This window comes from Drosophila rhopaloa, unplaced genomic scaffold (genome assembly GCF_018152115.1).
Source record: "Drosophila rhopaloa isolate 14029-0021.01 unplaced genomic scaffold, ASM1815211v1 contig_115, whole genome shotgun sequence".
Taxonomy (NCBI): domain Eukaryota; kingdom Metazoa; phylum Arthropoda; class Insecta; order Diptera; family Drosophilidae; genus Drosophila; species Drosophila rhopaloa.
Window position 1 is genome coordinate 2,953,710 of NW_025334990.1, and position 27,131 is coordinate 2,980,840.

The 27,131-nt window shown below is 40.5% G+C and overlaps 6 protein-coding genes across 21 annotated transcripts; 3 read left to right on the forward strand and 3 right to left on the reverse strand.

Moving 5' to 3' along the window:
* The first annotated feature begins 396 nt into the window (after nucleotides 1–396).
* Nucleotides 397–8,272, forward strand: LOC108045881 (receptor expression-enhancing protein 1). Of its 13 annotated transcripts, none has more exons than XM_017125337.2 (9): nucleotides 397–817; nucleotides 882–937; nucleotides 2,776–2,848; nucleotides 3,116–3,313; nucleotides 3,380–3,493; nucleotides 5,733–6,007; nucleotides 6,412–6,538; nucleotides 6,605–7,508; nucleotides 7,744–7,858. In XM_017125337.2, the coding sequence occupies exons 2-8, from the start codon at nucleotides 906–908 to the stop codon at nucleotides 7,505–7,507; spliced, it is 1,722 nt and encodes a 573-aa protein (XP_016980826.1). In that variant the 5' UTR covers nucleotides 397–817; nucleotides 882–905; the 3' UTR covers nucleotide 7,508; nucleotides 7,744–7,858. The 13 variants fall into 13 exon arrangements, with proteins under 13 accessions (XP_016980826.1, XP_016980828.1, XP_016980827.1 ...); XM_017125339.2 differs by having other exon boundaries at nucleotides 398–817; nucleotides 6,608–7,397; nucleotides 7,744–7,869; XM_017125338.2 differs by having other exon boundaries at nucleotides 398–817; nucleotides 6,608–7,508.
* Nucleotides 8,273–8,307: 35 nt separating this feature from the next.
* On the reverse strand, nucleotides 8,308–11,243 carry LOC108045884 (uridine phosphorylase 2). 2 transcript variants are annotated; one of them, XM_017125349.2, is made up of 4 exons: nucleotides 10,919–11,243; nucleotides 9,710–9,923; nucleotides 8,799–9,482; nucleotides 8,308–8,610 (listed from the first exon to the last, which is right to left on the reverse strand). In XM_017125349.2, the coding sequence occupies exons 1-4, from the start codon at nucleotides 11,053–11,055 to the stop codon at nucleotides 8,398–8,400; spliced, it is 1,248 nt and encodes a 415-aa protein (XP_016980838.2). In that variant the 5' UTR covers nucleotides 11,056–11,243; the 3' UTR covers nucleotides 8,308–8,397. The 2 variants fall into 2 exon arrangements, with proteins under 2 accessions (XP_016980838.2, XP_016980839.1); XM_017125350.2 differs by having other exon boundaries at nucleotides 9,710–9,909; nucleotides 9,971–11,024.
* Nucleotides 11,244–11,352: 109 nt separating this feature from the next.
* On the reverse strand, nucleotides 11,353–13,392 carry LOC108045885 (CCHC-type zinc finger protein CG3800). The gene has a single exon (XM_017125351.2). It carries the CDS (start codon nucleotides 13,186–13,188, stop codon nucleotides 12,685–12,687), a length of 504 nt encoding a protein of 167 aa, XP_016980840.1. The 5' UTR covers nucleotides 13,189–13,392; the 3' UTR covers nucleotides 11,353–12,684.
* A 1,031-nt stretch (nucleotides 13,393–14,423) lies between these two features.
* Nucleotides 14,424–16,040, forward strand: LOC108045887 (PRADC1-like protein). The gene is made up of 2 exons (XM_017125353.2): nucleotides 14,424–14,824; nucleotides 15,488–16,040. The coding sequence occupies exons 1-2, from the start codon at nucleotides 14,529–14,531 to the stop codon at nucleotides 15,780–15,782; spliced, it is 591 nt and encodes a 196-aa protein (XP_016980842.1). The 5' UTR covers nucleotides 14,424–14,528; the 3' UTR covers nucleotides 15,783–16,040.
* LOC108045886 lies at nucleotides 15,994–18,525 on the reverse strand. Its single transcript, XM_017125352.1, has 4 exons — nucleotides 18,409–18,525; nucleotides 18,082–18,135; nucleotides 17,838–17,995; nucleotides 15,994–17,060 (listed from the first exon to the last, which is right to left on the reverse strand). The coding sequence occupies exons 1-4, from the start codon at nucleotides 18,523–18,525 to the stop codon at nucleotides 16,046–16,048; spliced, it is 1,344 nt and encodes a 447-aa protein (XP_016980841.1). The 3' UTR covers nucleotides 15,994–16,045.
* A 534-nt stretch (nucleotides 18,526–19,059) lies between these two features.
* On the forward strand, nucleotides 19,060–27,131 carry LOC108043528 (polyserase-2). 3 transcript variants are annotated; one of them, XM_044461107.1, is made up of 8 exons: nucleotides 19,060–19,146; nucleotides 22,111–22,365; nucleotides 22,421–22,466; nucleotides 25,487–25,632; nucleotides 25,688–26,188; nucleotides 26,326–26,374; nucleotides 26,437–26,567; nucleotides 26,625–27,131. In XM_044461107.1, the coding sequence occupies exons 2-8, from the start codon at nucleotides 22,155–22,157 to the stop codon at nucleotides 26,999–27,001; spliced, it is 1,461 nt and encodes a 486-aa protein (XP_044317042.1). In that variant the 5' UTR covers nucleotides 19,060–19,146; nucleotides 22,111–22,154; the 3' UTR covers nucleotides 27,002–27,131. The 3 variants fall into 3 exon arrangements, with proteins under 3 accessions (XP_044317042.1, XP_044317044.1, XP_044317043.1); XM_044461109.1 differs by lacking the exon at nucleotides 19,060–19,146 and adding an exon at nucleotides 20,404–20,469; XM_044461108.1 differs by lacking the exon at nucleotides 19,060–19,146 and adding an exon at nucleotides 21,481–21,516.

Genomic DNA, 27,131 nt, shown 5'->3' on the forward strand with positions numbered 1-27,131 from the left:
CATGGTAGAACTCACCAAAATTAGTAAAAAAAAAACAATTCGTTTAAAGCATAGTGTCCACTAATCTGTATTTTGAGATATTGATAACCTTTTTTTAAAAATCAGTCTTCGACATGTCTAATATTTTCTGCTTTCATATAATATTAAACAGATGTTTTGAACATAGTTTAAGCTAGAAATAGCGTATATACTGATATAAACTCAACTCAACACTGTCAAGCCAACAGTATGGAAAACATTTTTATTATGAAACTTCCGGTTTTAAAAAGATAATGTGAAACTACCGGTTAAAAAAAATGAAGTGAAAAAAATGGTGTGACCTGAGCGCTCTAGTTTCTTGATGGTATTTTTTGAGTTGGGATTTTTGTTGTATTATGCCCTAGAACGAAAATTTCTGCACATCGCTAGCGCAGCAGCTTTGTTGTTGTTCGTCTGTCTCTGTCCAGCAAGCGTTTCTTTTTGTTTGCTGAGAATTAAACAAAAGCGATTTGTTCGCGGGCAATGCAGTCGCAAATGTGAGCACAAAACCATCGGCTCTTCCGATTGAAATTGCACAAGACCATGTAGTTGGAACCGAGCTGGCGAGTTGCAATTATCCAGTGGCGACGCAACACGGTGCTAAAAATTGCGTAGCCAAATAATTTCGAAGTCCTCCTCCTCCTTCAATCGCAGTAACCACAAAGAAAAAAGGAATATTCGAGTGATATAAAACGAAGTGAAGTTTATTTCGAAATTGCCTTCAAAGTCTCCCAAATATCATTTTAAACACGGGATAAGTCGAGGGAATTACACGAGTGGGAGCAGGTGATAATTAAGGGTGAGAAGGAAGCAAGGATAACGGAATGGGCCAATGTAATACATACTCCCTGTTTTTCTTTTAGAACTGCTAATCGAAGGCCTTCAAGATGATCAGCAGCTTGTTTTCACGGCTCATAATGTGAGTAATCGCTTACCAGTAATTTCCAAATTCATAGCCCCCGTAAGCGAGCAGATCGTGAGTGCGAGTGAGAGCGCTGCATCTGGCTGACCCCCAAAAAAATAAAAAAAATGTTCAAGCTCGGCCTTCAGAATCGAGAAAAGCACCTCAGAAAGTCACCGTTTTTGATTCCCAATTGTGTGGGCGTCACGCTTCTGATTTTTGTATATTTCCGTGGTTTCTCTGATTGCCAGATTGTTTGTTTATTAATCAGCTGTCGCAGAGTACCGTTCACTCGTGCGCAATTGTGTGATTGTGTGTGTGCGTAACCCTCAATTGCAACGCCTAATTTGGAGTCGCTACTTTTCGAGTTTCCGAGGCCGACGCACTCGACTCGCCCGATATGGGTGCAGAACATGTGGATATAGCTAGCCGGCGACCCGGCGACTCTCTTTGTGACTCCGCGAACAGCGGCTATTGTTGTCAATATTTATAGATCGCGGTCGAATTGGCAACGTTACCTTTGTTCATGTGTATGCCACAGTGGCGGTCAAGTTGATAGCCCATCTTTGTTCAGCCTCTCAGTACAGTGAACTGTTTACATCCCATTACTTTGAGTTAAGGTTTTTGTTTAAAGATTACATTTTTGACTTACCCCAAATGTAACCGACAAATTTCTCACTACAAATTATTTATATTACGTTGGTTTATGTGTGTAACACTCTTGAATCTTCAAAAAAAAATTCCAAACAAAATATATTATTTATAAAAACAGATTATTCATTACACAGATTACACTTTACACAGATAATATATTTTCTATGATTAAACTATTTAAATGCAATAGACTCTTTAAAGTAACAGAATTTTTGGCACAATATAAAAAAAGAAAAGTAAATTAATTTTAAAATACAAATTTTTAGATCTTAAGTCAAAAAGATGTAATGCCAATTTTATTTTAAAACTTTTAATAATTTTAGTAGTCATATAGGGCTTTCAATCGTTTATTATATGCCAATCAATTTTATATCTTATATTGATTCAGTAAACTTTTGGATAACTACCATTTTCAAGTTCATCTGTTTTCACAAATACTTATTTATCAAGAAGATTTGAAGATGTTCAAAAATTGATGTGCTATTTTTTTTAACGCGTCTGTATCTCGGAACTGCGGTACGTTCCTCCGTGTAAACATTGCTGCGGCTGCTTCTATTGCTGCCGCTCTTTAGACCCGATCGTTGGTTTATTAATAGACCCCCGGCTGAGCGTTAGACGCCGGATCTCTGGTCGCAGATCGCTCTTCATGCCCCGGCAGGCAGTCTCTGCTCGGCGTTCTAGCAACCAGGAACGATCTGCGACCTGCGCTGCGGGCAATGCATCCCCGTTGCCATGAGGCCCATCTATCAGCAGGAGCAGCCGCAGCCGCTCTTCTATCAGCGGCCAGCTAATCTTCGACGCCTACGTCATCCGCCGGGCACCGTCTACGGTCGCAGTTATTCGCTCGAGGATCAGCCGGAGGATATTATCCCCGTCTATCCAAAGTTTATTTACGCCCCACAAGCACAGCAACGGGCTCAATATCCATTGTATCACCTGGGCGATTCACTGAGCTCGCTGGACAGCGATTTCCCCGACAATGAGTACAGTGGGACTTACATAGTGGAGCAGCAGGTTCCGCTGGCCACCGCTCCCACTCCCAAAGTGGTACAGAATCTCAATGCCCTGGGCCGAATGCTGGAGCTCCTGCAGCGCTGTCCTCTCCCGTGTCTCTCCTTTAATACGGCCTGCATCTGTTCGCTGATTGTCATATTCCTAGCGCCGCGCACTTGTGCCCAGAGTTTACTGTTTCCCGCTTTCAGATTGTTCTGCGGCACCCTTTACCCGGCCTATGCCTCCTACAAGGCCGTCAGGACCAAGGATGTAAAGGAATATGTAAGTATATCTATATTCTCAATAACGTAACTATCAATCGAGTCGAAGCCCTTCTATAATAATTTATAATCTCTATTTAAAATCATCTCCTATTAATAAATTTAATGGTCATTTCATATAATTTGTATAATAAACCTCGAAATCATATTATTTGTCAGTTTTCATTTAAATACATTACTGGAAATTGCGGGTATCATTAACAAAGAGATTATTTAATAATTTATATACAAATATTCAGATATTTACGTGTGCTTTGTCATGATTTAGGTAAAATGGATGATGTACTGGATTGTCTTTGCATTTTTCACCTGCATTGAAACATTCACGGACATTTTTATCTCCTGGCTGCCGTTCTACTACGAGGTGAAGGTGGCCCTGGTCTTCTGGCTTCTCTCGCCGGCCACAAAGGGCAGTTCAACACTGTATCGGAAATTCGTGCATCCGATGTTGACACGCCACGAACAGGTGGGATCTGAAAACTCATGTATTTATATTTATTCCTCGGTACATCGTACTTTTCTCTTTGCGCAGGAGATCGATGAGTATGTGAATCAGGCCAAAGAGCGTGGCTATTCGGCGGTCCTACAGCTGGGCTCGAAGGGAGTTAACTACGCCACCAATGTCCTCATGCAGACGGCCATTAAGGTAATCCTTCCCACACAATCCACACACAGCCCTCACTGACACACTCACCCACAATCTCGCACACTCACTCGACTCGCTCAACCACATTCATTTGGCCATTTTCGATCGCCTCCAGCGTCGTTGCATAAAATGAGCAGCAAACAAACATCAGCTTCTGCTGTTCTATATTCGAAATATTTGCGCAACACTCTCGCGTGCTCATCTTAATCATCGCCAAACTGGTCAGCGAATCCGCAGCAGCAGGGAGCTCCTCACCAAGAGAATAATCATCGCCTTAATCATCAGCTCGCCTTCTCTTCACATTTACTTTTATTATTATTTAGTTTAAACGTCTAAAATGGAATGCTCTTTTGTGCCATTTGCGTGTTTGTTTCGATTTAGTTTGTAGTGTGTTTCTCTTTGTGTAGCTAGAAGATCACAATATATACTATACGTGATACACGCTAAAAGATAAATCATCATGTTGAAACAATGTAATAAAAACAAAAACTGAACAAACCAAAGCACAAATACCCGTCGGAATTCACAACTGTTTGTAAACAATTCAGATGTGGGCCAAAACACTTGTGGGATTGATTATAATCTGGAGGGCACAGACAACTCAATGATGAACTAATGCAGTCGATAAATAATTGCCCGTTTATGTAGGTCAAAGAATAGAGAAGATATTAGACGAAAATGAAGCGAAATGCAAGGTGCAAGTGCATTTAATTAAATTGATTAAGTTGCACAATGTGGTGGTTAGCTGACAATAAAAGTTTTAACAAAGAAACCGAGTTAGTCACCCGGTTCCTGGAATTCTTAAGGTTCACTCTTTGTTATCAGACAAAGTTATTCATTTATAAGTACTTTAAACGAAAAATGTTTCTCTCTAACTATTATTCTTTTTTTACCTAGTATATTCTTTTTTGTAATACAGCCATACGGTTTATAGATTTGATTGAATTACTTTGCTTGATCATGCAACCCTTATAAACTTAAATATATTTTAAGCTTCACTAATGATGTACCGATAAAACGAATTAATCATCGAAATTCTTGTAGAGAATGGAGCTGCTACCCTTCTTTGTTCCTAGACAAAGAAACTCGTTTGCCCTTGGAACAAAAGATACGTGTACACTTTCAAGTATTTATTCGGGTCCTATAAAAGAGTCTTTTGTGTGCTGTTTATACCTAAGACATCTGCCAGGCACTCCTTGTTTCAACATTTGCATTCCACTGATTTCACGCGGCCAGCGCCATTGTCCCCTTCCCAGTTGCCCAGTTGCACAATTCTAATTCCAATTCGGAATCGCCTCTAGGGTAGGGCATATAAATATAAATAGATACCGGGCATGAGACAATTCTTGGGTGTGTGTGTCTATGTGCTTCATTTGACCCAGCTGCAATTCATTTCAATTTGAGACTTTTGCGTTGCCTATCTTTTAATTAACTTTTTCGTTTCTTCACTTATGTTTCTTTGCATTTAACCCACCAAACAAACAAAACAAAAATCCCAACTAAATGCACCTGCCTGCACCGCTCGATTGCCACTAACCCGCTAACTGCTAGACTTATGCGCTGACCACGGCTCCTTCGGTCCACGGACGTGGCCTGCACGGCTCCCATTCGGCCGATGAGCTGTCCCGGGGTCAGGACACGATGGACAGCACGGACAACTGGCTGCCGAGGGCCAGTTCCTTAAGCAGCATCGACAGCTACACGGAGACAGTCTACGAGCCCAGGGTCGAAACCAGGCGACTGGTTATTCGGGAGGTGTCCGAGGAGGCAGAGCACCAGGATGAGCCCATCGGCGATGCCGGAGCAGCTCGGCTGCGGGATTTGCCCGTCCGAAAATCTCAGCCACGTCGCGCTGCGGCCACCGCAAGAACGGCAGGAAAACGTGGCCAGAGAAACAACGATGTGGAGGCCACCGGCAGTTCCACAAATGTGATCCGCTCGCGTCGCAAGCTGCGCGATCCCACGCCCGATGTTGACGTGGAGGGCTTTTGAAGATGGTCAACAGCCCACATCAGATACTCAGCGAGCAATCGAATTTTAAACACTCAGCGATACACACAACCGTCATCACCTTAACCCTGTCGCCCACTTGCAGTTTTAATTTTTTCCACACATGTATTATTGCTATGCTTACACCTAAGATTTTGATTAGTTTTAGTTAAAATTAAATTATTCAAATGCCAACTCTTGTACTCTACTCCACCAACCACGACCACTTTAATCCATTGGTCCATTGAAGGGCGGTGGCAATCTGGTGCAGACGATCAAGCGGAGCTACAGCCTCAGCGATCTGAGCGAACCGGATATGCATCGCACGCAGGACGAGCTGGACGACGTGATGATGTCCTCGATGGCTTCGTCGGCAGTGGTCATGCGTTCACCGCCCACGGGTGCTCGTCTCCTAAGGCCAAGAAATCAGACGCCTGTGGGCCGATCTGGAAGCGGAACACGCCACTCCACGGGCATGTATTTTACGGAGGTGGATGTGACCGCCAAAAATGCAGGCGATTTCAAGTGAGTATTTTATCTTAAAAACATGCCAAGGGCACCACGATAACAACAAACCAAAAATAATTCTTAAAAAGCTTAGAGGCTTTCCTTGATAACTAGTTCTTTTTTGCTTTTCCATCGACCTTTGAAAACTTGCCACCATTTTTCAGAAGAAATGACAGTTTCTTAATAAAAGAATAAGGAAATAATATAAAAATATATATATTATAAAATCTTCTCGAATTTGGATGACTCAATCAGTGTACAGTTTTCGAGTTGCTTGAATCACAAACATGAGAAACACCGCTGATTCATTTAGGGCTCTATTTTCTATACATTTCCATAGTCAAGCAAATCAGCTGAAGTACTACTTCGTGGTACTTATATTGATATTCTTATCTTATTTATTGGTTTCCCACCCCTTCCAGCTACAACATTCGCAGCCAGGATGACATCAGCTCCGGCTATTCAAGTGCCGAACCAGTGAGCGGTCTTAGTCGCACCTCCTCCATGACGAATGCTTCCAAGGGTCGGGTCAAGTCCAAACGCAATGAGGTATGCATAATGTCTATTTTTCCATCTGCAACTATCTTAATCCATTCAGAGATTGGTGTTGGCTAGCAGTTCCTGGAAGAGATGAGGGACGAAGTCTACTTAGAAAACCAGCTTTACTTTCAAGGTGTGCGAGGGGAGAAATCGGTTCCAGTGGCCCAAGAACTAAAGATTGTGGAGAGTTTTGAAAGAATCCCAATTCAGGATGAGGAAAATGTAGTGAGGGAGGAGATAACGGATTATGCAGAAGACGATGACTTTTATGAGGCGTTGCCTTTAATAGAAGAGGACATAAATGAAGTGGAAATTGTAGAGGGAAAGCAGGAAGAGTTATCTTCTCAATATCCAAAGGAAAATTCTATAACAGAGGAAGAGTTTAAAGATGCATTATATGAAGAACCAAAGAAAATATTTTCGGACGAAGTGGATGCCAAACGAAATAACGATTCCTTCGAGGAGGTACATAAGAATAATTCACAAAATCAGAGTATGATTGAATCGGTTGAAACTTATGCACCTGCACCTCCCCAATGCAAGCCATTTGTATCACCACCAATAGACCCCTTTGTGTTGGTCTTAAGCACTTCTGCATCCGCACCAGATCCTTTTCTACCCGAACGACCACGACCAATGTCGCCTCGAGAAATGCGGGCCACCCTGGAGGAGATTAAGCATAGTTTCCGTGCCCAGCTGGAACCAGAGTCCTCCTCATCGGCCTCACCATCGCCGTCCTTGCGGCCAAGGGCAAACCATGGCAAGGGCCGTGCTCCACCTCCGCCCCTTCCACCGAAGAGGCACTCATTGAGTCCCCAACCGGACACCATTAGCCAGACATCGACGGGCAGCGTGGAACGAAAGTCAGGTATCGGCCAACTGTTCAAGCATATCAAAGCTAATGTGCTGCGTAACAAAGCTAATCCCAGCCAGCGGCCGGAGGATGAGCAGCTGGCGGCCAGAGAGACGCAGATTTGAAGTAAGCCCAGCCGCAAGCCCGTTATCGAAGCTCTCATCATCCCAGTGTTATGTTTCGCTCACCGCCGGGCGACGTCAGCTCCGCCTCTAACTTTCATGGCCCCAAATATGGCATTATCCCCTTTGTACAGTTGCGTTACTAACCCCCAGATTTAAGGATTTGCAGCATGTTGTTTGGACAGTGTTTAGTAAAATTATAGTTTAACCTTTTGCTTTACCTTCTTTATTTATTGCAGGACAAATTCATGTCTGCTAGTTGCACCACTTTACCCCGCTCGAGCAGCCGGAAATCGGACAGATCCCAGGTGGGTGGAACTGCCACTGGTCAGGCCAAAACGCGCAACAAGTCGGAGAAGTAGTGGGGCATCGATCTTCGGCCATCCACCTTCAACAGGACGTTGATTTAGGTGGTACTGATGGACATGAAGTAGAATCCATAGAACCAGAACCTCATGTTTTAGTTTAAATTGTAACTTAATACGGATGTCGATACAGATTATGATAATATTAGCTATATATGCATATGCATTGTGTACTTTGTTTGTGATTCTATAAGAGCTCCAGGTGCAGTACGTACCTGGCTGCTATCGGTACTCATTTCGTGACTAGTTTAGCGTTAAGCGAGTCTCTTAGCCTCTGCCCAAAGGTTCTCCAAAAGCCGTACTAACCAAAAATGAAACCAGAAGAAACCTATCAATTGTGTAGCATAAATTCCTGATATTGTAATTGAGCATTAAATAAAAGAATCTATACCATTGAACTGAACGTCCAGTGTTGAAATTAATGACATCTTCAGGAAATAGAGATTTAATACGGATTAAGGATTTTAATGATTATTCGTTTACACAAGTCGACATAGAGTAGTGATATTAATTTCCAATCCAGGATTATTATTCAGCCTCCACTTCGGGCGCCTTTTGGGTGTCTCCAGCACCGCCTTGTGAAGCCCTGGTCTTCTCTGGCGTTTCTTCACACTCCTCCTCTTCAAGTGGCTCCGAGTCGGAATCATTTTCGTTGAAGTAAAGAATTTTCCGTATGTAGCGAGCAACTAGCACCTGCGGTCGCTTCTCCCATTTGGCCAAAACCTCATGCGGTGTTTTAATCTACATTGGGTTTTAGTTCGTAATAAAAAGTTAAGGTTTGCGCATGTAAGGGAAAAATATCTATTCAGCCTACCAAGCAGAAAATAATGTTTGAATAATTATGATAAAAATTAGTTATATTACAGTTTTTCAAATGATTGTATTGATCAATTGTATTTTACATTGATCCAAAACATCTAGACTCTCACCTGATCTCCATTGAGGCGATTTAGTATAGCCACGCAGACCACTGCGCTCCTTATATTGGCCCGACTGGTGAGGGCGGCAAAGGCCAGGCTCTCCATTTCGATGTTTTTGACCTGCTGGTTCTGCAGCTCCTCCAAGTAGGTCTTTTTCGCTTCGAGTGTGTATTCGCAAAAGGCGCCATCCAATCGAGCCTGACCCTCGTAGAAGTCCTGGGTACACAGCGTTCGACCGATGATGACTTCATGGTTGTCCGTGCAGGGATCGTGACACGACTTGATTTCTTCAGCCAGACCCTCGTCCAGCTGGCTAGCATGTTGGACACTGATGCCCTGTACCAGAATCTCGTGGGCGGGATTGAGCCGACCATCCACCGCCTCGGAGGAGATGACCACGGTTCCGGGATCGACGCCAATGCCACCGCAGGTTCCAATTCGGATGAAGACGGGATCCTGGCACTTGGCGTGATGCATTGTCTTGATAAGTTCGTGCAGCAGGATGGAGATTGAGGGACAGCCCATTCCATGGCTGGCGCAGAGCACAGGTCCCACCTTGAACATGGAGAATCGCCTGCCCCCCTCAGCCATGTCCCGTAGCTTGGTTGCTGCATTTATCTTAAGGCCGATCTCCTGCATCAAGTAGTAGGCAAAATTCTCCATCCGCCCCGGTGTACCCCCCATGCAAACGAACTAGTTATAGAAAATAATATTTTTTAAATATTTTAGAAATATGGTAATATGACTTTAACAAAAATTTAGTAAGCTCATGGTTTTAGGGCTAACCTTATAAAGTTACAAAATCATATATTTAGTTTTCTAATGTTATAGTCATTTCAGTTATCTGAGTCCCCAATAATAGACAAAAATCAAGGGTCTTAGTTTTTAAGGAGTATATTCGAAATATGGTACAGACTTACCCGGACATCGCCGAACACCTTGGGAAAATCAGTGGTCTCCGTGTCAAGCCCCAGGTGATAAAGTATGTCGGGCTGCAAGCACTTCAGACAAGGATTCAGGCCGCACAGAGTGGATTCTTTGGGCTCCTCATCCTTTCGGCATCCATCCTTCAACTGTCGGACCAACTTGGAGAGCGTCTTGCTCTGGGCATTCACAACAGCTAAGGGATTCGGTCTGCATGAAAATGGATCTCAGGGAATTCTTATTTTTTTAATCGATACCTTTTAGCAGGCACACCTCTTTGGCCAAACGACACGTGCAGTCAGAACCCTTACTATTAGGCATATTTATATTTTTTTTTACAAATAGAAATTTTGTAGAAAATGCTTCCAAAAGCAGTTTTGGTTCAGATTTATATTTTGTAATAGAAAAGTCAAAAGTTGTCAAATGTATTGAATTTTATAGAAAAGCTTTTTGACAAAAATACTGTTACTTATAATAATATTGTAAAACCAACCCTAAATAATATTTGCATTTTTCTTGTGTCTTTTGGTTAATAATTTTATTTGTTTCCAAACTATCTTTATTCCCAAGCTATCTTTAATTCAGTACTTAAAACTTATAAATGTATGAAAATATAAATGCAATTTTGTTTTATTTATAAGATTCCAATTTTTAGCTAAGCTCTAACATAATATACATACTTTGGGTACTTAGAAGTAGTAACTATAAAATTGACTAGTTGAAAACTAATAGTTTTCCCTACTAAATGCGACCAAAGTTGGCAATCGTTTTCAGAACATGTGAAACTCCCCTCGTAGGCCTAAGTAAATGCAGCGATTATTTTATAAGGCCCGCGATCGGACCGCAATAAAATATAGTGAACCGCGAAAAAGAGGACAAACCGGCTTGCGAACCGCCGAAACCACTTCGCGATCTGGTCTTCTTGCAGCTCCAGAAACAGAAACTTGGAGCGCAGCTTTCGCGGAGCCCCGCCGTCGACGTCACACATGCGCGCAGCAGCTGATGCGCGAGCGCTGACCTTGACCCTCAATTGGAGTCGATTGTCGACTTGTTGCCAAGTGCAACCGGCGGAGTTTGTAAGTTGCCACCCCAACCCGCCTTCTCTCTCTCTCTTGCTCTCTCTGCCTTATTTCGCACAGCCAGTTTTCACCATTAGCGGCGACTGTACTTTGCGGCGATATACATGTATGTATGTTTTCACTTACCGCGTGTGTATGTATGTGAATTGCACACAGGGCAGGAGCGCAAAGAAAGCGGCATACACATACACACAAACAGGGAAGACAATGGCAGATTTTGCGGGCAGAGAGAGAGAGAGAGCCCCATCAGCTGCCTGCGCCATGTGTTCGCAGCTGCAGTTGCCGGTAAACTGGTTGGAAGAGGGAGGGAGAAAGATGGATCGCTCTCTCCTGGTCAGGGGCGGATCTACTAAAATAAAAGCAGGGGGTAACTCCTTGAGTGAATTCAATTAAACGATGTATTAATATTGCTTTTAATGGGCCCCACTGGTTTTATGTACACACTTTTTGTTAAATGCGGCAAGCTCGTGGAACAGATTATGTTTTTATGTATTTTTTGTTTAAAATCTTGGCGGAACTAGTACACCCTCTCCCTCATACAAAATAGACACGGCAGAGGATTATTTTTTTTGTCTCAAATCAGCAGCTCCAGCATTTTAATTTACAATTAAAAAACAATCACAGTGATATTTGAATTTTCATTTTCTTCATCGTACGTAGGTTTCGCATCTTTTGTGTCCCGTCCAACTGAACTGAAGGTGTGTGTGTGCTGTTGTCTTCTTCTTTCCCACTGAGTTCTGAGTGCTGCTTGTTCTTCTTCTGCTTTAACCGCTTAGCTCATCCTCTCCAGCGTTGCGTTCCGTTTTCATAGTCGTCGTATCGTATGTCTACCATTGTTGATGTTCTCTTCTTGTTCTTTGTCTGCTTCTCTGTTCTTGTTTGCTGCCCCCTTTGGCTCCACAGCAATGCGCTACATAGCTAGCTACCCCGCTCGAGAGATCTTGCCGGGCGTCTTGGATAATGGGTGTGTGGTATAGTATGGATGGATGTGGGGTGGGTGGGTGGTGGTGGGATAATGGGTAGACAGTCGTACATCCTGTAGAATTCCCAAGGCTCGCCGGCAGCAGCTGGATGGAGTCGAGTCGTAACGTCTTCTCGCCGCCTCTGCTTCTTTGCTTTTTCATTGGTTTTTAATCATTTTTATTTACGCTTTTTCTTTCGGTTGATTCTGGCTGTGGAACTCCTACTAGGCTCATTTATATAGTATTTTAAGGTATTTTTTTCTTTATATAATCTTATATAGTTTCATTCCATTCGTTATAATGTAATTAGTAAATTCAAACACTTTTTGCAGCATAATCATATAGGTATAATTATAGTAAAGTGGTTTGCTTGGTGAATTCTCTTGTTGCTGTTGCGGTTTAGTCTCATCTTACAAATTGGGTCGTCGTGTCTTCCTCATCTTCATCTTCATCCTCTTCCTCTTCGTCGGCGTCATCTGCTCTCTCGGCTGCACAGCTGCCGTTGGCTATCGTCTTCTTGTTCTTCGTACCACAGCTCGAAGAGCCTTTCTTCCTTCTTGGCCACTGATTCTTCTGGCTTTCCTCCCCGGAAAGCTAATTCTTCTTCTCTTCTCTCAGTTCTAGGGACGTTGGCACCGCGCTGCAGGCTCGGCTTTTGGAATCAGAGATGGTTTACTGGATAATTTTCTGGATTAGATTATAGTATCTGCATGTGTTAATGGGGGGATGTGTTTTGGAGGGGTTGATCATGACTTGGGTGCTGCTATCGCTTCTTGTTGTTGTTGCTGTCGGCTGGCTTTTGTGAATGTTGTAGCAAATTGATTTTTCGTTTTTTATGTTTTTTCTTTATCTTCTTCGGGTTGTTCTTCGTGTGTTGAAATATTACTCATTCCTCCTTCGATGATTACATTTGTGAGGTGGTGCCACGGCCTAGTTCCGTCCGCCCTTCTCGTCGCACTCGCGCCTCAGATGTCCACTCTTGCCGCAGCCGTAGCAAGTCTTCGAGGTCTCCGGGCAGTTCTTGGAGATGTGTCCGGTGCGGTTGCACTTGTAGCACGACACATTGGCCGGCCCGCGCTCGTTGACGGCCTCCGGGCAGTTGCGAACCCAGTGTCCGGTCTTGTTGCACCGATAGCAGGTCGGATTGTCCGCCTGGGTGCAGTCCTTCGAGATGTGCCCGATGCCGTTGCAGCGGTAGCAGCGCTCGGCCTCCTCGGGGCAGGCACGTGCGAAGTGCCCGAACTGGTTGCATTTGTAGCACTTCTCGCGGTTGCGACGCATGCCGCCGCCATCGCTGCCGCGCATACCGCCGCCGCCGCCCCCGCCGCCACCACCACCTCCAACGCCGCCCGGCCCGCCGCCGCCTCCGAGACTGCAGTCCCGGGCAAAGTGGCCCGGCCGGTTGCACTTGTAGCACGTGGCAGACATCGACATCTTCGCTCTTGGTTAGATTCCGGATCGGTTTCTTCTCAACTTCTCAACTTCCTCGCACACTCACTGGTTCCACGGGCCCTCGAGCACTACACACTGCTTGCGCTGGATGCGAAAAAACCACACAGACGAACAGGATCTCCGGCTTCCTCAGATTTCCTCGCCGTATTTTCGACGCCAAAAGTTAAAATGGCTGCCGCTGAGCGAGCGAGTACTAAATCGGTGAGGTATCGACTACTCGTCAGAGTTGCTTCGGTTGCGATTAAATGCAACACTGGCCCTCCACGCGGTGCACATTGGTTCGGGGTTCGTCGATTCAGTGTCGAAATAACAGACTGAGGGGGTGTAACAATGCCGTGGTCTTACTACTCCTACTGGGCCTGCTGCATTTAACAGAATTCAAATTTTCATTTTCCATTCAAACATTTTGCTTTTAACAGCACAAGACGATGTTCGACACCTAGCGGTCACTACATAACCCAATTTGGTTCGACACAATTTTGTGTTTTTTCTCCATGCGTAACCAGTGTGCCCGTGGTGATGGCAAAATTCTTATCGGCTTAGGCGTTAGAGATATCCCTAGGCGTAAGGTTATCGAAATAAGTCTGTGTAAAAAATTAAGTAATTTTTGTAATAGTTTATACTTTTAAATTTAGATTCTGCTATTGAAAATGACAACTCGTCGAAATTCGCTAACTACAGGCATCGATTACCGATTGACACATTAGGGGTGCGCTTAAAAATGCCGGATATTAAAAAGTTGATAATGAAAGCCCCTTTTATTTATTACTCATGTCCATACTAGCTTTAAACAAAATAAAACAAGTACCAAATAAATTACTCAAAAAATAGAGAGCTATTGTAATAAGACAAATTATCGATTTCTTCAATAAGGGTTAATTGCTAATACATAACAAAAAAATTTTATTTTTAAGGCTGTTAAATATTTAGATGCATTTATTTACTTAACTAAAAATTAAATGCATTAAATACCTTCTAAAAACATATTAAATTTACCAAGCAATTAACTAACGACAGTACAAATAATCGGTTTATGTAACAAGGGTATTCCCTAAAAACAGAAATACTAATGTATAAAAATGTTAAAATATAATTATTCAAATATAATTATTCAAAGATAGAAGACTTTTGTAAAAAAATAAACATATTTTTTAAAGTTTTCTCACTGCTGGGCATTTTTCGATACCTTGGATAGTTTCGCCTCGGCCGATAGCATCGCCAGACCGGGACCTTCGACGGCTGGTCCATCACTAGCGCCATAAGATATTAGTTTGTTTTTTTTTGCAACAAACATTTACATTAGTTATGCGTGCGTGGCCAAAATGCTAATCGTTTGGTTAGTGCTTGCCGCCACACTGAGCCGCTTCATCCGAGCCAGCACCACGATATCGATACCGATCACAACGCAGGACATAATAGCGGGTGACGTGTTTTTTGAAATCCTGTCGCCTTCGGACTTGGAATACACGTACCGGCTACGTCCAGCCAAGGACTTCGGATCCGCCTTCTCGGAGCGGCTAGAGGGCGTGCCGCTGGTGCTCACAGATCCGCCTGGCGCCTGCCAGGAGATTCGGAATGCACGGGACATCAATGGGGGCGTCGCACTCATCGATAGAGGGTAAGAGCCGCTAGAATAGCTAGAACTTTATAGGGCTTATCTTCAGTGATGGCAGGAGTCTAGGAGATGGTGCCCCTGTGCATACCTAGGTACTTCTTATCAGCACTTTTTACCCTACTTATGCCAAGAAAGCTTTTTACCTAAACTGTCAATCTAACAATCCGTTTTCCGTCGCGTTCCGTCTTTTAATACTTATCATGAGTAGTCAAACAATCTAGTTACGTGCCTCGCAGGTGACCATCGAAGTATCTGAAGATTCTTTATAATTTAACCTTTTATTTAGATCGCTTTGTATATCTGTTTTCCAAAAATAATGTATGTAACACATAACAACCTTGTAGACAGTGGTTTATTTTTAATGTTCACATAACATTTTACCTGGAATGAAGCTACCCTTAACAAGAATTAATGGTTGTAGCTAAACTGTGGATAAATTTTGTTTTAAATAATATTAACATAATAAATTAAATATTTTGTTTTCAAATGGGATTTTTATCACGATTTTATTTAAAATTTGTGCCTTTGCCAAGTACTGAGATATTGGACTGCTTTTTATATAACCATGATTTACAGATGTTTAAAAAATATTGGGAAAAGGGCAATATTAATATATATACCTACAGGTTTCTGTTTAATTATTTCTAACTGACTATTACTTTACAGGGATTGCTCCTTTGTCACAAAGACACTGCAGGCGGAAGCAGCGGGTGCATTGGCCGCAATCATTACCGAGTACAATCCCAGCTCGCCAGAGTTTGAGCACTACATCGAGATGATACATGACAACTCCCAACGGGACGCCAACATACCGGCCGGCTTTCTGCTCGGGAAGAACGGAGTCATCATTCGGTCGACGCTGCACAGACTGAAAAGGGTGCACGCCCTAATTAACATACCCGTTAACCTCACCTTCATCCCGCCCTCCAAGATCAACCATCCGCCGTGGCTGGGGTGGTGACGGGAGCAGGATTGCAGCAAGGAATAAGGACTTGTGTGGAGGAGGCTCATACGATCTGAAACCAAAGTGCATACTCGAAGGCAGAGAAATCGAGACCGGAAATGAGACTAAACTTTAGAGTACCAATAAGTAGCTAATTCGTAGACGGAAGCCATAAATTGTAAATAAATTGCGTAGCAGCCGGTCAGTCAGGTCGCAAAGTTGTAAGCTAGACAAATACTATAAGTGTTTATTATTATATGCGAATGCGTACTTGTACTTGGTTATATTTTGCCCAGGGCGTTGAGATTCAGGCACATGCCCAGCGTGAGGATCACAATGACCACTACGAGGATGGCAAAGCACAGGTAGTTGGGCTGGATGGGCATTCGGAAGAGTTTGGCGGACATGTCCAGCGAGGCGGCGAACAATAGCGTCGAGTTGAGATCCTCCGCTGAGGTATTGTGGTATACGAAAGGTCTAACTCGTATCTGATGACCATTCGCCTGGGCATTTTGGCACACACGAGTCACTGATGAGGCCACGAAAAAGGGCAGCAGTCCTAGAAACAGCCACAACATCACATTGGCAATGTTAAGTAGGACGAGCTTTAGCGCGCAGTAGTGGAAATCAAAGTCCTTGAAGAGGTACACTAGTCCCGCGAAGGCGTATGCCAGATTCATTACAATTAGGAAGCACACCGGGATAGACACGTGCTGATTAAGCCGCTCTAGCAGCTTGCGGAACTCGAGCACTTCCCTCATCCAATCTAGGGAATCGATGGAGTGCATAAGTAGCTTGTGCGATAACGTTTCTAGATGCATCCTCAGCAAATAACACTCGATATAGTAGTTGCTCAGTATGATGATCTCCACGAGATCTTGAAGAAGTATGGTCACTAGCAGGCCCACACGCAGCCACGTCTCCCAGTCGCTTAGGGCTTTTGCCAGCCAAAACACCTTCACGATCTGGGTGGGCTGCATTATTACCACACAACAGGCGTAGCCAAAGAGCAAAATCAGCAGGGCTAGTGCCACCCCCAGAAAGAGCCATAACATCCGGCAGAGTCTTTTCGGTTTGGCGGACATCAGGAACACCCTTTCGATGAGGTTTTGCAGCTGCTCGTGGTCGATAACCTTGCACACGAGCACTGCGGATATGAAAGCCATTAGGTTGAAGCCACTGGGCACTATGAACCCAAAGAGTAGTTCTCCTATGGTGTTTGGAGTAACTGCTCCGCCATCTGTTCCGTTGGTGATGGGCCGAATATCTCGGTAGCTAGTGAAGCCACGATCGCCTCTGCAATAGAAATTGTTTAGATGATAAGATATAATTTGAAAAGCACATCGTTATTTAGATAAAAAATAGATTCTTCGCTTGGGCTTTAACATTATCAATTTATTTTGATGACTAATTAAAACAAAGACATGTTCATAGTTCCTAAAAATATCAGAATTCTCCATAAAACAAATACAAATTATTATTAAATCTAATATTAATTTGATTACAAAATTTATATATATGTAAAATAATGACAAATTGTCGAGAAAAGTAATATGTTTTACTATTTTTTTCTAAAACGGATTTTTTATTATTTTTTTTTGTTTAATTATGAATGAAAATAATATCATATAAAAAACGTGTTGAAAATATTATAACAATCAACATTTCTGGGGATGTTTACGTTGTGTTAAACTTGTTTACATTTGTTTTATTGTTGTGTTATACAATCCGTTTCTAAAAATCGTAATATTTGTTTATTTTTATAATTGTTATGAATAGTTGAGTTGTGGCTTATTACTGTTTTTGTTTAAAAGCTGGTAAGGTTTTTCTGTTTTTGTAAAACAATTGATAAGAAAACGTATGTACACATGATCGCGTTTAAATGTCGTTTGCTTACATGATGCGATAAACTGGTTGCAATGATTTTCTCTTTGGTTGGTTCACTTTCTTTGTAATGATTGAAATATTTACCACTTGGTAAATGACTTGGGAATTAATATTTTTGGACAGAATTGATATGCAATGTTGTGTCTCAGTGTATCATAGTACTTAGTAGTGGTCCCAAAAACTCACCTATAGCCGCATATGTACCGCAACAAGTATCCCACCAGTAGGACGAATAGCACCATCAGCGCCTGGACGTAGCTGCAGCAGGCCCGGACGTTGCTCATATCCGTGGAGATGGGGTTGAGGCCCACCAGCGTCAGGATGGCCACATATGGTCGGAGGAACTGTTTTGCGAGACGTTGGTCAGTTCCCACGATTCGGGTGGTGTTAAGTAATCAATGAGCGGTCATCGCACCACACCCACACCCACCTTCCGTTTACAGTAGTCCAAAAGAGCGGAAGTGGGCTCGTGCTCTCCCGGTTGCTGCAGTTCATCATTGGCATTCCCGTTCAGGCGATTGATGAAACAGAAAGAGCTCTCCGCATTATTTCGATACATGACGGACAAAGAACGCACGGTGAGGGAGAGAGTGGAAAGTAACAGTTACAAAAACAGTTGACGGGGCTCTCATTCACAGCAAAAACTCATTGCGTGGGTGGGGAGAGAAAGTTACGGTTTCGGGAGAGAGCACATTTAACGGGACAGAGAGACCGATCGCGGCTGGCGGTCCAGCCACAACTGAGGCCCCAAACTTACAAGTTCGTCGTGCAGCCAGGATGAGCCGATTGATGTGGCTCGGCTGCGGCTTCGACTGCGGCTCCCGCTCCGGCTGCTCCACGGGTCCGCTTCGGCTGTTTGTTCGACGGCGCTCATCAAGTGCAACTGTAACGGTAACGGTAAATTGACTAAATTGAAACTCAAGCCGCAAAGAGAGCGAAAACAATAACAATAAGTGTGCTGAAGCTTTCCTGCGTGAAGCTCTCTTTTTTTGAGCTTTGTGTTCTTGCCGACCCCTATTCACCACCCCCCACCCTCCACAACCCAAAACCCTCCCCCCTTATCAATCAATTTTATCTCGGGACCCAACGGGAATCGCGGTTCTCGAGTCTGCTGGGCACCTGTTACAGTTTAGATAGGAATCAGCCCTGTTATCGTCGAGCACTATCTCCCGGTGTTCAAATTTGCATATATACATATGTGTATGCTTAGATCCATATCGGACATGTGTAAACTCCCTATGACATGTACATACATATGTATAGGCTTTGTTATTATCGCGTGTCTGGTGGGGCTTTTCTTTGTCATGGTTTCGGTGATCGCACTCTCTCCCCCAATCACTCTCTCTTTTATTCTCTCAGCTCTTAATGGAGATGCTGATTATGCTTTCTGAGCTATGTATATTCCCCTCTTCCTTCATTAAATTCTTTGAGTTGCCTTTAAAACCCTGATAAGAAAACATATGAGCTTGACATTGCAGACTGCAAATGTACATATGTAAGTACATACATACATATGTAGACGAATCTAACATTTATAGAAAATTATCAAATGCATGTCGGGGATATTGTTTATTTCCTAGCTAAATAATAGAGAAACTATTGTGAGCTTGACTTTCTATTAGATAATGCAAGCTGGTGAAACACACGACTTTGGCGAGTCATTTTTCAAGTGTTGTCATTTTTATTTATTGATCTTTTTTGTACTCAGTAGGTTTTTTTTTTGGTAAAATGATGTGCACGCAAAACTTTTCGCTGTAAATTATTCCCACCTTGACATGCCTGCTCTTTTGAGAGCTTTGCTTGTAAATTTAATATTTTAAGCGCCTTAACCCATTTTTACAACAGAGAAGCTAACTAGTAAGTTCAGCCAATTTGTTTATGATAATATTGCTCAAGTTTAAAATGTATATATTTATATTTAAGTGAGTTGGGTCTAAATATTCTATTATTTGTATAGGTTATTCCTTATTTGGCCCCCATTTCCTCAAACAATTATTTGTAGTATTTAAAAAGAAACTATAAAGCGAAATTTGTAAGTTAATTTAGTAAATGGCAGACAGAGGGTTAACACAAACTTGTACTCCTCCCGCATCGATAATAAAGTTTCGAAATTTACGTCAAAGTAATTAAATGAAAATGAATGCAAGTCGAAAGCGGTTTAAACTTTTTGGGCACTTAAAATGCTGTTCAACGATTTGGCAACGAGGCCAGGGACAGATTCAGTTCCAGTTTTAGTCCAGTCCCAGATCCAGGTCCATATCCATGACCAGGCCGCAGAAAGAAGCCGCAGACAGAAGCCGCAGGCTGTCGGGATGTGAGATACGAGTATCAGCTCCTGTCAGTCCAGTCCCCCAACTCCCATTACCCCCTGTTTGAACGCTCATGTAAATTAGCTGCGTTGTCTGATTTGTTGTTGCTACACTGGCATGCTAATAAAAGCGGAATGCACACCCCCAATCCCCTTGTCAATATGTCAGCCTGACCAACGCTCGTCACTTGACAGTGCCACTATCTCACTCTAACTAGGCGTGCGGCAGCGTTTTGTTTAAAAATCAAATCAAATATTACGAGAAAATTTCAATGTGGTCGAATGCATAGGAAATTTTATGCCCGCCGCAGCCGCAAAAACGCAAATGTTCACTACGCAGGACGGCAGCTGGAACCCGTCGAGATGAAGCCGGACGGATACGGATACTGACACAGCCACACATCGTTCAGATACGGATCCTGGCCACCGGGAATGCAATCGACGGGTCGTGTCACCAGCCTCTTTAAGTAGGGCTTAAAGGGGCTTTTGCGCGAATACGTTGGGAAAGTTGTATGTTAATAGCTCTGAAGTGGCACACCCAGTGTAAAATTATAAAAAAAAATTATTTCTATTATTCACTTTTCAATAATAACATACAAATAAAAACTCGGCTGTTAATAGTTTTTTTTCCATTTATCTTAGCCACGATTTTCTCGAAACATAATTTTTTACTATTAAATAAGTGGTTTAGTCTAAGTTTTGGAATTGTTTAATTTTTCTGGGCTTAGTTTGACCACTATACCATTAAATATCAGGAACGTAAATAATCGTCATTTGAGTCTTTGGGTAAAAAGAGTTTTTAATGTTAATATTACGACAGTACTTTAAAAATAAAAGTCTCTCGAATATGTCTCCCGTTATAAGCTTCTGATCAAAATTATTAGGGTATATAAGCTGTTATTTTCGGTATAAGCTTTTAGATATAATTATTTGAAAAAATTCTAACGTTCTGAAATGTAGCATTTAAATTCTCAAAATAAAAATGTCCTCTTTTTAAAAAAATCAAACATTGGCAATTCAAAGTTTACGTAGTCTTCACATTATTTTCCTCTACGAGTTACGAGTATAAATCAGAATATGAATACTAAAATCAGGTTTCATAAAAATAGGACACACCGTGTTTAACGTTTGTTATTAACATGATAAATGTTTTAAATATAAGTATCCACTTACTTAAACCTGACTAAAACAATATTCATATTGTTGGGTTTCATTTTATATTTCTGTATTAATTATGAGTTCGCTAGCTTTCGATTCGAGAAGTGAAAGTTTTCTATTAATTCTTAATTTTAGTGATGATCGGTAGTTCCTATAGCGAGACTTATTTACCACAAATAATATAATTTTTTCTTGAACTTAGTACATTACATTTTTTCTCATTTTAAAAATTAAATGTTAATTATTAATAAATCCGTAGTAGGCTAATAGAAGGTTGCACTATTTTAAGTTACCGATAATTTTATCGAAGCTATGTTAAATAACATAAGTTTGCAAGCAAGCTGTTTGTGAATCATTCTGGTTGGAAGAGTGAAATGGAGTGGTCGTGTTCCAATTGAAGTCAGTTCGTGTATACACGTATACGTATACGTTATAAATACAACCATATAAAAATTTACTCAATTTGGGTTTTTTTTTCTTTAAATGTATACTTAAGTTGAAAAAATTAAACTTAAAGAAAGTTTTTTTTTTGTTTTGTACTCGGTTATCTATAACTTGTATACCCTTGCAGACGGTATTATAATTTCAGTCAAAAGTTTGCAACGCAGTAAAGAAGACATTTCCGACCCTATATAGTATATATATTCTTGATAAGCATCACCAGGAGAGTCAATCTGAAATCTGAAAATATTCCTTTGAGATTTAGTAATTAATTACTATATAAGAATTACGCTTTAAGTTTTGTCAAAATCGGACAACAATATCATATAGCTGCCATTAAAATGATGGCAAAATTCATCGCAAAATCGTCACAGCTTCATTGTTTTTAGTACTATATGCATAGAAATCGATAGAAATCGCTTTGTAATAACTGCAAGGGTATATAAACTTCGGCTATCCGAAGTTTGCTTCCTTTCTTGTTAAAATTTGTTTTATGTATAATATTTCCCACATTCATTTCTATTATTATACTGTATTTCATTTTAAATCAAGAAATTTAAGCTTACTTTGCTGATAAGGACGGATCTTATCACTAGATGTTTCATTCGTTTCGAGATTCCCCTGAAATGAAGACTTCATTCGCTTGGATTCCTTTGCTGACTTTGCTCCTTAGCCACGTGGCTTCGGATGCGGATGCCTTTCCGTTTCTGGAGGAACCTTGTGGAAATACTAATCAAGCAGCTCCCTGGATGGCAGCCATAACAAATTATACTCATTTTTTGTGTGGCGGGACGCTGATTAATAAAGGTTCGTAGAATTGTAAAAATAAAAAATTTGTTGATAACATGAAATAGTTTTTCAGAATTTGTTTTGGCTGCTGCTCATTGCATGGTAGACCATGGAGACCTGTAAGTATTCCGAAAATAAATATTTTTCCTTACATTAAATTATTTACTAGAAGAAAAACATTTTTCTATTAACTATTTAATCAATTTTGATCACGATTCGGAACCTCGCACAAGAATAGTGAACAAAAATATATCCAATAATAAACTTAAAATTAAAAATATTTGATTTCACTTGGAACTACAGTCAAGATTGATAATTACATACAGTGACAAACTTAATTATTGGCACAGCAAGCATGTTAAACTTTGAGGCTATTTTTCTTCTTATAATATGCTGATATTAAAATAAAACAAAATATTTTTAGATAGAATCATTAATTTTTTGTTAAATACAAGTGACTTCATTAATTTATCTTTTATAAATAATTTATTAAAAATAAAAAACCAAAGAATGGACCAAATTTGCCTGAACAAAATTATTGGCACACTTGGGTTTTAATTAACTATTTTATTAAAACTTTATCGATTTGCCCACTTTTTTTTTAATTATCACATTTGCCTCTATAATCTTAATGGTATAATGATTAATTTTATAGCAAAAATTGTTTTAGTGCCTTAAAATAAAGGAAAAGTTGTTTGACTTTACAAGGTAAAAATAAAATCAACCGCATGTGTCCAAAAATTAAAATTTAATAAGCAGGATCAATGCAAATCGAAAGTAAACATTGGGGAAAGGATGCCCAGAAGCCATTTTTCCCATTCGGAGTCCTTTGCCGCATTTAAAGGACCCACGCAGTTGCAAAATGCAGGGCACACTGGCTAATCCATGGCTTTGAGAGGCCAGGAAAGCGTAAGGATCGTATAAAAGGACAATGTCAACCCCCAGATCTCCTCAACACGTATCGAAGTTGATGATAAGAAGGACTTTGGTAAGGATATTCACCCAACAGCCTTTTTTCAGGCCCTGCATGATGGTTTCTACAAACGAATTGAACCTAGAAAAAATCAATAGATTTTAAAAGTCAAAAACAACCTTTTAGTGCAGGGAAATTTATATCTGAGTATGCCAATCGACTTTTGGGTCCTTTCAACCTTCTCGTATGATTTAATAATCCTTTCCCCAAGCAAAGAGCTTATGTTAGAACCCCTTTTAAGCCGATGGATTTTTTCTAGGAGCAATTCATTTGTAGAAACCATCATGCAGGGCCTGAAAAAGGCTGTTGGGTGAATATTCTTACCAAAGTCCTTCTTATCATCAACTTCGATACGTGTTGAGGAGATCTGGGGGTTGACATTGTCCTTTTATACGATCCTTACGCTTTCCTGGCCTCTCAAAGCCATGGATTAGCCAGTGTGCCCTGCATTTTGCAACTGCGTGGGTCCTTTAAATGCGGCAAAGGACTCCGAATGGGAAAAATGGCTTCTGGGCATCCTTTCCCCAATGTTTACTTTCGATTTGCATTGATCCTGCTTATTAAATTTTAATTTTTGGACACATGCGGTTGATTTTATTTTTACCTTGTAAAGTCAAACAACTTTTCCTTTATTTTAAGGCACTAAAACAATTTTTGCTATAAAATTAATCATTATACCATTAAGATTATAGAGGCAAATGTGATAATTAAAAAAAAAGTGGGCAAATCGATAAAGTTTTAATAAAATAGTTAATTAAAACCCAAGTGTGCCAATAATTTTGTTCAGGCAAATTTGGTCCATTCTTTGGTTTTTTATTTTTAATAAATTATTTATAAAAGATAAATTAATGAAGTCACTTGTATTTAACAAAAAATTAATGATTCTATCTAAAAATATTTTGTTTTATTTTAATATCAGCATATTATAAGAAGAAAAATAGCCTCAAAGTTTAACATGCTTGCTGTGCCAATAATTAAGTTTGTCACTGTATCTCATTGAACTCAAATATCAAAATCATATTTAGTGAATTAAATTTTGACAAGCAACATAAAAAAACACACAAAAAAACAAGAAAGGAAAGCTAACTTCGGGCGGAGCCGAAGTTGATATACCCTTGCAGAATATTCATATGATGCATTCTTAATACTCATAACAAGTCCCAACTTCCTAACTTTAAAAACACCAAAGTTATGACATTTCCAATCGTTCAGTTATATGGCAGCTATAAGATATAGTCGGCCGATCCTTATGAAATTTGGTAGGTCGGATTGATTGGGCATAAATAAAACCCATAGAAAATCTCAACTTCCTAACTTTACGAACACCAAAGCTATGGCATTTCCAATCAATCAGTTTTATTGCGGCTATAGGATATAGTCGTCCGATCCTTATGAAATTCGGTAGGTCGGATTGATTAGCCAAAAATAAAACCCATAGAAAATCCCAACTTCCTACAGAAGGACAGACGGACGGACAGACGGACGGACAGACGGACGGACAGACGGACGGACAGACGGACATGGCTAGATCGACTCTCCTGGTGGTGCTGATCAAGAATATATACACTTTATAGGGTCGGAAATGTCTCCTTCTCTGCGTTGCAAACTTTTGACTGAAATTATAATACCCTCTGCAAGGGTATAAAAACGCGAAAAACTAATACCGAATTCATTACTTATTCATATTCATTACTCATTAGGTTATTTATCAATTAAATTTCGGAAAAAACCCAAGAAAAAAGAATCGAAAAACTAAGACCAAATTTATTATTTGATTAGTCAGAGCGTTCTCATACATACTTGTATATGTATATGTATTTTGAAACATTGCGTTTTTTACAACCAATGTATTTGCTTAAGATTTGTGATAAAGACATACATTTTTCAGACTTAGATTTTCGTTTACAAAAAATACATATATTCTTTTTTTAATTTCCTTCTTTTTAAAATGTAAAGGCGTTTTAAAAAGAATTTTATAATTAGAATTACAAATTTTAAAATGACTGACAATAAAATACAATTTTTTAAGTTTATTTGATATTTTGCATTTATATTTAAACCCAATCTTTAGAAATTGAATTTAAAAAAACAATAGTTTGCACAAGAAATAATATTACCTCTAATCCACTTAAACGGTACATGAAATATTATTTATACCTTTTAAAGAATTGTGGCATTGGGAGCAAGTAACCAATTACTGTCAAAGGAAACGTATAGAGTCATCTTGGCCGTGATACATAACTCGTACGAAGCCGACGGTAACCGGAATGATATAGGCCTGCTTAAGCTGTCGCGTCCAGTGGTCTACAATGGTTTGTGAATAGTTTGATCGCTTAACAAAAATTTATAACATTTTTTTCTTCGCAGTCCACATTAGTCCAATCTGCATTATTTTGGATAAGACAATGAATAATCAAATAAGCTACGAAAATAATTTGAAAGCATTTGCCTGGGACCTGATAAGCAAAACACTTCAAAACATCACCATTAATCGGATTGATCGATCATATTGCTATTCGATTGTCCGCGGGTATCCCAATTTGAAACAGATCTGTGCGGTTAGTTCAGATAACGAAATCTGTGATTCCGAAACTGGTCCTTTGACCATACCTATTCGATATCACAATGAAGTGAAAACTGTCATCGTGGGTCATGGCAAAATAAGCTGTTCCAGGCAGGGAGTTTATACCGATGTAACAAGCTATGTCGACTGGATTAAGACAACGGTAAAGGCTTTTGCAACATTGGAAAGTCCAAAACCAAAAATTTGGTTGTATAATGACTGCAGTGGTAGTACCTTACAATCCAAATTACGAGCACAAATTTATGCACCTAACTTCATGGGACAGGGTGTGTTTATCACAGACAGTGCGTATCTATTCCAACGATTCAAATCAAATTTCAAGGAATCGGAAATTTCATTTTAAAAATTCGTAACAATATGAAAACCGATTCCCCCAATTTGCTTCTTTTTTTTACCAGCAATAATCCGTTTTAATTTGTAGGATTTATTATCACGAATTCCAGAGGCCTACCAGAAGATGCCGACTCTCTGTAAGTAGTATTAAAGTGATCGAAAGTAATTTGTATACAAATTAAATAATTTATATTTACAGAGATGTGGGCTTGGCAGGAACATCACGAATCCATAACGAATTCAGAGTTGATGCGATCTTTAAGCACCCAGAGTCTTATGATTTCAAAAATGATGTAGCATTACTCAAACTGAGGCAATCCGTCAAGATAGGTAACCAATTTATTCCACGGTTCTAGAATTTTTAATAATGTTCTTTATGTTTTGCAGACGGCTTCAAACCGATATGTATGCTTGCAAGAAAATATAGTCAGCCTTCTCTTTTTACTACATTTGACTATGTGCAAACTGAAGAGCACGTTCATATTTATCGATACACCGTTGAACTTTTTAATAACCAAATATGTTCAACCGAAATTGGGAGAGCAATCAAACTAGATCAAGTTTGTGTAAGAACACCGGCTGGAGTAAGTAAAAATTATGGAAAACTTGGCGATGTTTTGGGAAAAGAGGTTATGTATTTGGAAAAGGAATGGCTCGTCCTTCTGGGTATCGTCAGTTATTTATCCAATGGATTACAAGTTTTCACAAATCTTATGGCGCATACAGACTGGATTGCGAATGTCGTTAACTCAAACCAATTTTAATAACCAACTTTGAGTGTACAAGGTCTCACCTTTAACTGAGAAACGAGTCTATCGACAGAATTATCAATAAGATCAGTGGAAGGCTCTCATAAAATGAGGCCATTTGCTTAATATACATTATTTATGCGCA